At 48.1% G+C, this 12,162-nt stretch overlaps 1 protein-coding gene across 6 annotated transcripts in view; it reads right to left on the reverse strand.

The window, feature by feature from the left end:
- Positions 1-3,490: 3,490 nt before the first annotated feature.
- Positions 3,491-12,162, reverse strand: part of LOC115655090 (beta-microseminoprotein-like) — a 51,674-nt gene continuing 43,002 nt past the window's right edge. For all 6 annotated transcript variants that reach the window (XM_030570187.1, XM_030570189.1, XM_030570183.1 and 3 more), the window contains 3 exons: positions 7,211-7,298; positions 5,578-5,680; positions 3,491-3,872 (listed from right to left, as the gene is read on the reverse strand). In XM_030570187.1, the coding sequence (XP_030426047.1) occupies positions 3,743-3,872; positions 5,578-5,680; positions 7,211-7,298 (321 nt within the window). In that variant the 3' untranslated portion in view covers positions 3,491-3,742. The remainder of the gene's footprint in view (positions 3,873-5,577; positions 5,681-7,210; positions 7,299-12,162) is intronic.

Below are 12,162 nucleotides of genomic sequence, written 5' to 3' on the forward strand. Positions count from 1 at the left end.
GCTCTGCCTGCATGGCCACGAGCGACTGGATACAGTCTGTTTGGCGTGCCAGAAGGCTTATCAGCTGCTTTGTGCTTTTCTTCATAGCCAGTTCCTTTCTCCTGTTTTCTCTTTCCCTCCAGTGCTGCATTTTCTCCCTCCAGTCCTGCAGCTTCTTACTCTCTCTGGCAGACTGATTCATAACTGCTTTCACCATATCTTCTTTGCTTTTTCGTGGCTTTTTCCTCAGGTTTTGTAGCTTTTCAGCAGTCCGTGATAAGGCCAGTCCATTTCTAGCAGTAGTCAAGGACACTGTTATTAGAAAAAAGACAAAAATTGAAACATTTAACAGAAAGGCAGCATTATGTATAATCACAGTGAAGGAGTTCACAGTCTCACTTTAGCATAATTTCCACATACCAAACACAGCACAGAGAGCCCACAGCAGCGAAGACATGGTGAGTAAGGGGTAATGAGTGCAGGAGTTAATTAATCCTGGAAGCCGTCTTGCTGCCGTGGCTCACCTGGGAAGGGGAACTGATTGGTTCAGGGCTGCAATGGGGTTTCTGTGCGTTGGGGAAAACAGAGAGCTGCGGGGGGACCTGCACCGAACACTATCCCTACATTTTCCACAGGAGTTAATCCTGGAAGATATCTCACTGCTGCGGGTCACCTGGGAAGCAAGGGAGGGTCTTCCACAGCAATGCGGATTCCGCCCTGGCCCCTATGCAGCTTGCCTGTGTACAGCAGTGGTCCCCCCACACCTCACGGCACAGTGGCGTGGAACGTTAGCCTGACTGGGACAAGGACCACAGTGGCTCTCCCTGTAAACTTGCGCAAGCGCGTTGCCCATGCTCTGGCAGAAACTTTTGAAGAGATTACCGAGGCCGATTACCGCAATGTGATAGACCACATCAATGGGCTATTCCGCATCTAGGCATGCATGCATGCAGCCATAACCCCCTCTCCTCTCCCGAAACATTTCCATCCTGAAAATTAAAGCTGCTTACCGGGAACCCGCTCTTCTGCTTCTTCACCAACAAGTTCCAACTGCTGCGACTAGCTAGCTTCCTCCTGGCTTGAGAAGAGCTCCTGGCTGCATGGCTCCTGGGACTCCAGGGTGTCTCTCCCGACCCCAGTACCTTCACTCTCAGTTTCCTCCCCCCCTTGTACCTCCCCTCCTCTCCCTGCTCTGAACTGTCCATCGTGGTCCTCGGATTGGCAGTGGGGTCACCCCCAAGTATCACGTCCAGCTCCTTGTAAAAACAACAGGTCTTGGGGGTAGCACCTGAGCAGTGGTTTCCCTCGTGGGCTTTGCAATAGGCACTCCGCAGCTCCTTTACTTTAACCCTGCACTGCACCGCATCCTGGTCATGGCCCCTTTCCATCATGGCCTTTGATATCTGCCCATAGGTATCGTAATTCCTACGGCTGGAGCGCAGCTGACTGCACAGCTTCCTCACCCCAAACAGTTATGAGGTCCAGCAACTCGCCATTGCTCCATGCTGGGGCTCGTTTGGAGTATGGAGGCATGGTCACTGATTGATTGCACTCCACACCTAGCTGAGCAAACAGGAAGGGGATTTTTAAAATTCCTGGGGCATTTAAAGGGCGGGTCACCTGAGGCCAGGGCAGTAGAGTGCGAACTGATGAGCAGAGTGTCTGAACAGGCATTCTGGGATACCTCCTAATACCCTGGAGGCCAATTACAGTGCTTTTGGTGGCCACACTTGACGAGCAGTGCTGCATCACCAGCGCTGCAATCATTATACCCCAAGCAGACCGGGTGTACAGCCAGCACTGCAGCCAGGGAGTTGCAGCGCTGGATGTGCCTTGCAGGTGTGGACTGTTACTAAGTTGCAGCGCTATAAACCCACCATCAGCGCTGCAACTCTCCAGTGTAGCCAAGCCCTTAGACCTGCTGTCCGCCTTAACGCTGCCCTCTTGTGCACATGCATTAAGATATAGGGTCAGATTTTCTGGCCCACTAAGTCCCCTATGTGCTGCTCCAGGGGAATAAAGTGGATGCAGACTGGTCAGTGGAGGATTCCCACCTCCTGTGCCAGTTGTCCTGTGCACCCACAGCACAAGGGAAAGGAGGGGACATGGCAAGAGCACACTGGGTGTGGGGTGGGAGGGCACGGTGAGCTATGCTATGCCCAATCCACCACTGACATAAGATCATGGAGGGTCCCTACTCTTGTACAGCTGTCACTAAGCAGCTCTAACTTACAGCAGAGCTGGGTGGCATAGGATTAGGTAGCTACAATCATTGGTATTTCTCATATGACTTCTCAAACCAGCTAAGTTCCAATATTCCTTTGGCTGGATGGACTTTCTTTAAAATCTGTTTCTTTACTAAGTGAGAATGTGTGTACATACTTGTATGTTCCTGGCCTCAAAACTACCGCTATAGTTTGAAATGGACAAGTACAACTAAATAAGCAGATGTAAAAATGTATCACTGTTTCCAGGTGCAGTTGCATTACACTGTGATGGTGTATTTAGAGTTGCATGGATGAACAAAGCAACAGTGTTGTAATTATTGACTGAAATGATGCTGTAATTTAGTTCTAAAGACTGGTCGGCACCAGCCTATTTTTCACTATTGCTATATACGTTGTTATGTTTCATCATTAGTATATTGTCTACATGGGGTATTTTTCATAAAGACTTTCATGGAGTTTGTTTGGTTTTGAACTTTGTCCCAAACCAGATTATACCATGAGATGCTACACATGTATTTAAGGCTGTAGAAAAAATGAGATAGCATCTTTTTCCCATAGGTTGGACTTAAAGGTGTGGGCTCGCTCCTGTTTTCTAATACACAACACATGTCCTGGCAAATCTGTTTTGCTTGTGTGCACCTGTACAGAGGACCTGGTTTTCACAGGATATGGGAATAGTGTTCAAAGGACTCTTTGTTGCTTTGTTTCAACCATTCTTCCAATACATCCTTGCATATACTGAAGGAAACATCAAATGAAGGAGATACCACAAAGTGTCTAATTATCTATCTGGTTTGTACAATGCCTGCCAACACAGTATCTAAGCCAGGGATTCTCAACCTTTTTCTTTCTGAGGCCCCCCCAACATGCTATAAAAACTACATGACCTACTTGTGTCACAATAACTGGTTTTCTGCATATCAAATCGGTCTGGTGTTAGGTGGTAGCAAGCAGGACAATTGCCACTGGGCCCCCTGCAAAGCTACATTGCTCAGGTTTCACTTGCAGCCCTGGGTGGCAGGTTCTCAGGGCTCCGGACTTCAGCTCCATGCAGCGGGGGTTTGGCTTTCTGACCTGGGCCACAGCAAGTCTAATGCTGGCCCTGTTTGTCTAATGCTGGCCCCCCCTGAAACCTGCTCTTGGCTCCCCAGTGGGCTGCAGACCCCTGGAGGAGAACCACTGATCTAAGTGACTCCCAAGTAAATTAGGTTTGCATACCTAGGTCCTTAGTGAACTTCACGGATTCTTCTACACGACTGTTTATTAACTGCTTAGAAGGAAAAGAGCTTGATGCTTGTGTCTTTATTTAACCCCCGATTTCATCAGAGATGATGTTACCATAAATGATCTTTGATTAAATCTCAGTCACAAATCTGTACGTAACAAGAGAAGTCACAGCAGAGCATGTGTGAAAAGGGGGACACAAGCTTATTCCTGAAACCACACTGATTCACTGCTTTCCTCTAAGGGAGTGGTGCTGGGTCTGCTCAACTTGCAAGAGAGCTGCTGAATGAGAAGACCACTTCAAAGCAGTCTTAACCAACTCCAGCAAAGACATTGCAGGGTTCCTGAGGATCGCTCTTCCACACCACGCGCATAGAACAGCTCTTCTTATGGAACATGGCGATGCAGTTCTCTCGGTCGTATTTGGTGGGTCTGAAAACGCTGTCAGTGAGGAAGACGAAGATGAGATCAGGACGCAAGATATACGTCAGGAAAAAAAAATCGTATTTACTGGGCCAAATTCATCCCTGGTACAACTCCAGTGACTTCAGGGATGAATTTAGCCCATAGTACTTGCTGGTGGTATTGACTGTTGCTATGGCAACACAGAGCTCTGATCTCCAGTCTTAGCAGGTAAGTAAAAAAATGAACTGATTTCCTTTCAATATTTTTTCACTCAAATGTAATTCTCTGTAGTAGCTTTGCTAGGAATTAAACCTATAGCGCCACATTCACCTCGGACCTGGTGCAAGGCCAGTGTGGAAACAGCCTCTGCCCTGTTCAGAGATTGCCAGGGAGTGATTCAGCTCTGATGTCTTTGGGCCGCCTCAGGGACAGGGAGCTGCCAGCACATAAGAACTGTCCAGGCATGCCTCCTCCTGCCCTTGCTAACCCCCTCTCCCCTCCAGTGGGTGGAAGGTTGGGGGAATTATCTCTGAGGGGGTCCTCACTTACAGCTAGGGAGGAAATGATTTTCCCATCCAGTGACTATTTTCCAGAGTTCTAAATTTTTCCTGTGTAGAATGGGGACAAAAAGTCGAAATCTCAAAAATATTTGTGCACCAAATCCCCCATTTTTTTTCCATTTTGGGTCAATCAAAACATTTTGTTTCAATCATTTTGAAACGTCTTGTTTTGATGCCAATCTTTTTGTCTTTTCAGTCTTGTTAGCTTATATTTTTAAAGATGATTTGAACTGGGCAACTAGAGTATTTTGTTTCTAAATGCAAAGAGCAACGTTTCAAGAGTTTGGAAACTTTTATTCTCGACCTTGTTTTGAGTTGAGAAATTTGTCAAACTCAACCTTGTTTTGCAAACAGTTTTGGTTGCACTAAATCGGCATTTTTCATTTCATTTTTCAAAACAATTTGTTGAAAAATTCTCAACCAGCTGTGACCTTGGTCAGTATTCCAACCATGAGCCCCCTCAAGGGTTTTTTTCCCACTCACAGGACCTCTGATAGCATCATGAGCCCAGGACATAATCATGATTTAAATTCTGGAGGGTAGGGACTCACAATGGGTTCAAGAACATGGGTTCTCAACCTAGGGGCCATTACCACCCTGCCCTTCCTATATTGTGGGGCACAAAGTCTTGGCTACATACTGGCTAGATAGGAAGGTGTTCTAGGTATATGGAAAAGATTGAGAAGAACTGATCTAGAACAATTAGGGGCCTGAGAGATGCAAACAGACAGAACCTTGTGCAGTACCCCATAGACTGAAAGAGGCTGTACTAAATATCTGTGCTTTATTGCATGTTTAGGGCTCCAAAACTGGAGTGATGAGTCATGCATCTCCAGAAATAAGAAAAGCTGCCATCGAGAGGGAGGGCGAAAAATCCGGGGAAAGGGGCTCCAAGATCCTGCCAGTGGCAAAGTCAGGAGGAGGACTAGGAGGAGTAATAGGGAAAAGCTCTGAGCTGTGTGTTTGCAAGTTTGTGGCTGTGTTTTTTTCAAAGCAGCCTAGATAAAAAGAAGATTGTTCTGCTCTGTCAGGGGTAGAGCTGGATGAAAACCCGGAGACAGGATTTTGCTCCAATTTTGTTGAAATGGCAATGCAAATTTTCACTGAAATTTCCAAATTTGGAAAATTTCAACCTGTCCTTATGCTTGGTACAAAAGTAGCCCTAGTCTGCTTGGACTTACAGGCTGCAGCAGATCATTGCTCGCGGCTGACATTCACATCTGAAACAATCCTTGGTCTTCCACACTACACCGAAGTGATACAGCTTTCTGTTTTCAACACAGCCTGGATACACACAACAAAAACAATGCCTGGTAGATCAATGGTGACATTTAGAGGTAAAATACAGCATTTGGGTTGGGTGCTGTCAGTTAAAGCTCTGACTACTTGGGTGGAATTACACCAGGGACGAATATGGGCTGTGTTCTGTGATGGGATGCAATGCCGTTGCTCCTGCTGTGGCTAGGATGCGGACTAGCAGGGTGAAATGTTATTTGCTGCACACCCATCTTTAGCAGAGAAATGCTATTCAAAACATGTTGTGAGGCTGAGAAATGCTTTAGTTTATGACTAGTGCTACTTTGAGCATCGTTCTGCTACTGTTGATACTCACCTCATAGGGCTAGATGGTGACTTGGATTGCACATCTCAACTGTGCGGCACAGTCCTAGGAATACAGGAATAAGCAAACCTGGCCACATACCCCTGTGCCCTCCAAGCTGGGTAGGGGGATGGACAGATTATTGGCTCTGGGGTGTCATAATTTACTGCTGTAAGCCAGAATCAAATCACTATCTCCCTCCCCTTCCCAGAGCAAAGGAGAAGCAAGGTGGGAATTGGCCTTGGAGGGGTTTCTCCAAGTCACAGCACCTCCCATGGCCACTGTGGGAGTAGTGCAGATTATGCATCCACCCTTGCTCAGAGCTGTGCCCAAAGCACAATCTAGCCCATAGTGATTTTCAAGTTCTCAAAGCACTTTAAAGACTTTGAATGAGATACTGGCCCCATTGCAGTCAATGGGAGTTTTGCTATTGACTTGAGTAAGGCTAGGATTATACTCACTGGGTAACAGTGGAAAAGCACCTATGTGTGGTAGGCACATAGGTTCAGATACTTAAAGATATTTAGGCACCTCTCATCAATGGAAGTTTGGTGCCTACATATTTTGAGAATCTGGGTCTTAAGTCCTACAGCAACTTAATGGGACTTGGACACTTAAGACACTTCAATGTTTTGAAAATCTAATGAATCCTTACAGCAACCCTTGGAAGTAGGTAATACCATGCCCATTTTACAGATGGGGAAACTGAGGCACAGAGCAGTTAAAAGACTCACTTAAGCTATCGCAGCAAGTCAGTAGCAGAGCTAGGAGTAGAAACCAGGTCTCCTACCACCTATCCCCCCTTGCTCTAACTACTAGGCCATCCCCCCTCCTGACACAATAAAGCAGGCAAGTAGTTCTTCCATTCTGCTTTCCATGTTTGACAATGAGTAGTAATAGAAACAGGGAGGCCAGGACAGAGAGGTGCCAGCTTTTTAGCATCACTTCCTCTTTCTCCCATGTGATATTCTATTTGTTTAGGCAACAATCTCATATCCAAATCCATAGGGAACTCTGCCATGCCTTTCAGTTTGGGATTATGTAGATAGCTAGCTGTCTGGCTGGAGACACTCTTATATGACATAGCATCTAACTGCCTATGTATCTTCATCACACTGCAACTAACAGCACAATCCCCACATTTCTAAGCAAGTGCTCTTTTCAATCCAGTAAATGGAAGTCCTGTGCATGCATGAAGAATTTGTCATTCTTACCGTATTTGTTTGGGGGTCTCATGTAACACTGGGCAGTGCACAGGGACCCCAAGGTGAGAAGGACGAGGAAGAGGAACAGCAGGAACTTCTGGAAGAGAAAGGGAAACTCGCTGCAAACTTGGCTGGTTTTTCACTGGTAACGTTGATCAGTTCATTCACACAGATTTAAAGACAAATCTCATTATTGGCAAATAAAGAGAACTGCTCCCAAGCACACAGTCTGCAGTTACACAGTCAGGTACCACCAGCCACTGACTTACCATGGCATAGGCAACCTTCATGAGCCGCTGGCGGGTTGCTGTGAGGAGCATTGCGTATTTATAGTCCATGCAGAAACAATGGTTGCTTAAGCTTAAGCAATGAAAATGTGAGCTTCCTGCTGAGACCAAATCATGCCAATGGCCGCTCTAACCTGTCCCAATCACTGATCAGAAGGTCTGGCTTTGAGAGGTGTCTTTGGACATGAACTTGAAGGCAAGTGTTACCCATTTACAAATACAGCAGGGGCTCAATTCTGAGCTCCATTACAGTGGTGTAAATCTGGGGTAATGCCAATGGCTACAACAGAATTACTCTGCAGTGACCCTGGTGTAACCAACAGAACCTGTTCCTGTCAGCTATGTTCCCAGCCCTGGCCAGCCAACAAGAAACAGGGGGGAAAGCACATATTAAGCAAGGTGGTTTATTATTGTTCTGTTGACCTGTCACAGTGAGAGCTTCACCGACCAGCATAGGGAACAGGTCATTCACATGGTGCAGTGGCGTGGAGAGACCTCTGTTCTATGATGGATTTATTGATTACACCTCTCAGGTCTTTTATATATGGTGCTTCAGTGGGGTTGTGTCTGAAAGGCCGGCCACCGCCAGGGCCTGGAAAGGTGGCACCTGGTACTGCTAGGTCACTGATTCAAAGCCAGGCTGGGTTGAGAGTGGCTGACAATTGTTACCAGTTGGTGGCTATGAGATGAGCCAGTGAGTCTCAGTTTAGCCCCTCATAGACAGGGGACTACCTCAGTAGAAACAGCTGTCACAATTAGGGTGACCACCCATCCCTAAATGGGTGGGACAGTCACAAAATGTACATTTCAAGTCCCAGTCCCCAGCTGACTGACTCCAGAACACCATTTGTCTTGGATTCCCTCTCATGCTGCTCCACACCTACCTGAGGCTCAGGAGTGGCACCACCCTCTTCCCAGTGGGGGGAGGGTGCTGAGGTGGGCCTTACTTCTCCCTTGCCATGAGGTTCTGCCCCCCTACTCCTCCTCTCCTCCCCGAAGCCCTGCCCCTGGCCAGGCCAGAAGCCAGACCTGAGCAGTAGGAGCCACCCAGCGAGCCCAGGCTGCTGTGGGGAGCCCCAGAGTCCCAGAACCTCCACCTGCCCCGGGCAGTGCACCCTGTGGGGCAAGGACACAGGCCCAAGGCTGCTCTTGGGCATTTCAGCACCCCACCCAGGGCAGGTGGAGGGTCCAGAGATTCCAACAGCAGCCTGAGCTCCTTGGGCAGCTCTTACCATGGCCCAGTTCTGACTTGCAGCCTGGACAGGGGGTAAGGCCTCGGGAAAGAGGAGGAGCAGGGGCTGTGGCCACAGAGGCATGTGCCCTGTTTTGCATTTTGAAAAGGTGCTCACCTTAGTCACAATGGGCTCTCTTCCTGCCAATCACAGAGAGAGATGGAGCCCAAATTCCCAGCTCTCTCCTATAGAGCTGGTCATTCCAGAAGAAGATACCAGTATGTTAGCAGGACTCTTGTACTGGCTGTGGGAAAAAAGGGAGGCCTTCACCCTGCAGGGCGAGTGCTCTGCTAGCTGCCCCTGACAGACACTCATGTTGAACATTTAACCCCAGTCATTTTTGTTTTCTCCCCTGAACTGAGGTGACCCCAGTTCCTTTTAGGCACCTCCCACCTGCATGAGAAAGCATACGGCAGCCATGCTCCAGAAGCTGTGCTGGCTACTCATCACTGCCTGGTAGGGTTGCCAACTTGGTAATATTTAAAAACTGCACACTCCAGCAGGAGTGCTGGAACCTCCTCTGACCCACCTCTTCCCCTCTAGGCCTTACCCTGTACTGCCTCTTCCCCTGAGGCCCTGCCCCTCATCCACTCCTCTTCTCTCCTCCCCCATCACTTGCTGCTTTTCCCCTCCCACCCCGGGAGGGCCCTGTCCCTGTGGGGCCTGGAGCTGCAGCTGCCTGACGAAGGTAGGAGGCAGCCCTGGCTGAGTAGGGGCTGGTGCAGGTGATGACCCAGTGCCTCCCTGCCTCCCCCACCTGCAGTAACCAGACTTTGGGTGTCTGGTCAGATCCCCTGTTCCCTATGCCAGTAGATCTGATCGCACACTGTCAGGTCCCCTTTTCAGCAGGACATTCTGGTCAAAATCCAGGCATCTGGCCACCCTAGTCTCTGGATGGAGTTGAAGGTGTTGGTTGCAATCTAGAGAGCTCTAAATGGCCAGGCACCAGCCTGGCTGTGGGATCACTACTCTCCCCAGGCCATACTGCCACAGCTGTGGTCAGCAGCGGTACGTGAGCCAGATCCACCTCTTTATAAAAAAGAAGGGGCTGCTGGCAAGGTATCCGCTGGGAGGGCTCCCCAGTTCTGGAACATAGGATCATAGAATCACAGACTATCAGGTTGGAATGGACCTCAGGAGGTCATCTAGTCCAACCCCCTGCTCAAAGCAGAACCAGTCCCCACATGTTCCCCAGCCCTGGGTTTGAAATAGCCTGGACTGGATGGCTTTCTGGGTGCACTGCAGAAGACACTTGTGCTAGAAGGAGGTTGGAGAGGGCCAAGGTGGTAATTCCTAGACAATGAAGGAGTGCAAAGGAGTTTTGTAGGTGGCTGGCTGACTGAGCTTCTTCTGAATTGATCATCTGAATGCTGCTGGGATAGATAATGTATTGAAACTGGTGTGTCAGCCTAGAGCCTTGGCTAGGCTTTTTATTCATTTTTAAATAGAAATAAAAATTCAGCACTATGTTTATGACATTATTGCCTAAGAGCCAACCAGGGACAGAGCCCCACTCTGTGAGGCACTAGCACCTAGCTCTTATACGGTGCTTTTCATCCATAACTCTCAAAGAGCTCAGTATCATTACCTTCATTTTGCACATGGCGAAACTGAGGCACAGGGCTGTGACATGACTTTCCCACAGTCACTCAGCAGGCCAGAGGCCTTGAACCCATGTCTGCTGAGTCCATAGGGCTCTAGCTAGTCCCTTATCCAAGGACCTTGCAGGTTAAATAGACAAGACAGACAAAGGGGGCAGGGGGCAGAGTGATCAGCATATTAGTGCCACCATTTGGGGGCAAAGTTGTAGGGTTTGGGGGGGATTTTTGTTTGTTTGCTTTTGGTTTTTAGCTTCTTTGGGTGGGGGTTAGCTCGGAGGAGATTAGCTGAAGACAAGGGAAAGGAGCGGGATAGGGGAAGTGAAGGGGCAGAGCAGGGAGGGCACTCAGCACAGGAGAGAGGGATTGCAATGGAGTCTGTGTGGCTGCCAGGGTCAGTCAGCTTGCAAGACTGAGGCTTTGGTGCAATACATTATCCCTAGTACTCAATAGCTCAAGGCAGAATGACCTGCCTTCCTCCCATCAGCCTGTGTTGCCCAGCAGGTCTGGGGGGCTTTGATTGAAGCACCTGAGCTCATTAGAGCCCATATGACTGACAAAAGATTAGGTCAACCTGTGGTTCAGGGGAGAGGTGAAAGAGCTGTGGTGGAGGTAAGACTTTAGATAAACCCAGTGACTGGGGGCAGGTGTATATCTGCTGGTGGACCTGGAGCAGAGAGGAGGACAGAATTGTGATAGGAGCTAGTGGTGAGTGGAGCTTTTCTAAGTCTATCAAGAGGATTAAAGCAAAAAACTCTAGTTCCTTTATGTTATTTGGCTTTTTATTCTTGCAGTGTGTGGTGAGGCCACCAGCTCTTTAACATGCTGGTAGTTTGTGGCTTGTTCTCTGTGCTTGGCTTTGTTCTGAGAAATAGCTCTTCTGAAGGTCATTGTCAGTTCTTGTCTCTTTGTAGAAACTGTAGAGGGACAACGTCAGTTCAACGTGGTGCAAATATTGTGGTGGTTGGTGGGTGGATGGGTTTTCAAATCAAGCTCTCTACAGAGCCAAATGCTTGGTGAAATGTCTTTACAAACTGTTCTTGAAATGTTCCAATGCAAACAGTCCTCTCTGCAGAAAAGGTTTAATTTAGTGTTTCACACCCTGATGTTGCAGCACTAAGAAATTGGTTACTTATGGACTTGATTACTTAAGTGGAGAGAAATGCAGATGGTGATCAAAAGTAATGATAGAGAGCTAAAAACTCCTTCACTGTCAGCAGCCTAAGACAATGGCTCACGCCACAACTCTGCCTGAAGTTGTCCTCCTTTAAAATATAAAATGCTTGGATAGTTTTTCTTTTGGACTGTGATCCTCTGTGTCTGAGAGCTGGTGTAAGTGGAGGTTCTTCTCCTTTCCAGGTAGTTTCCATCTCTTTCCAAAACTTGTGGTGCTGTCAGCCACCACGGCATGGGAGTCATGCTAGGTAACAGCTGTAATTAAAAGTAACTCTCTTTTGACATAAAGCTAGCTTTTGGCATGGTAGGCTTAGGCATGGTGTGTTAAATACCCTCTCTAGAAGAGAGTTAGTTGTACCCCATTATCATGATATCTGAGTACCCTAATCTTCACTGCCAATGCTCTTGTGAGGTAGGGCAGAGGCAAAGGCTCACTCCTCAAAGGGCCTGAGGCGTTGACATCCTTTTAGGCACCTAGAAAATCACAGGAACAACACTTGAGGGTATGGCTACACTTGCAGCTATACAGCTCTGGGAATTACAGCTATCTTCATACAGCTGTGTAGGGAAAGCGCTGCAGTGTGGCCACACTGACAGCTACCAGCGCTGCAGTGTGGCCACATTTGCAGCACTGTTGGCAGTAGTGCATAGGCATTCTGGGATACCTC

The sequence above is a fragment of the Gopherus evgoodei genome, chromosome 7 (assembly GCF_007399415.2).
Source record: "Gopherus evgoodei ecotype Sinaloan lineage chromosome 7, rGopEvg1_v1.p, whole genome shotgun sequence".
Lineage (NCBI taxonomy): Eukaryota > Metazoa > Chordata > Testudines > Testudinidae > Gopherus > Gopherus evgoodei.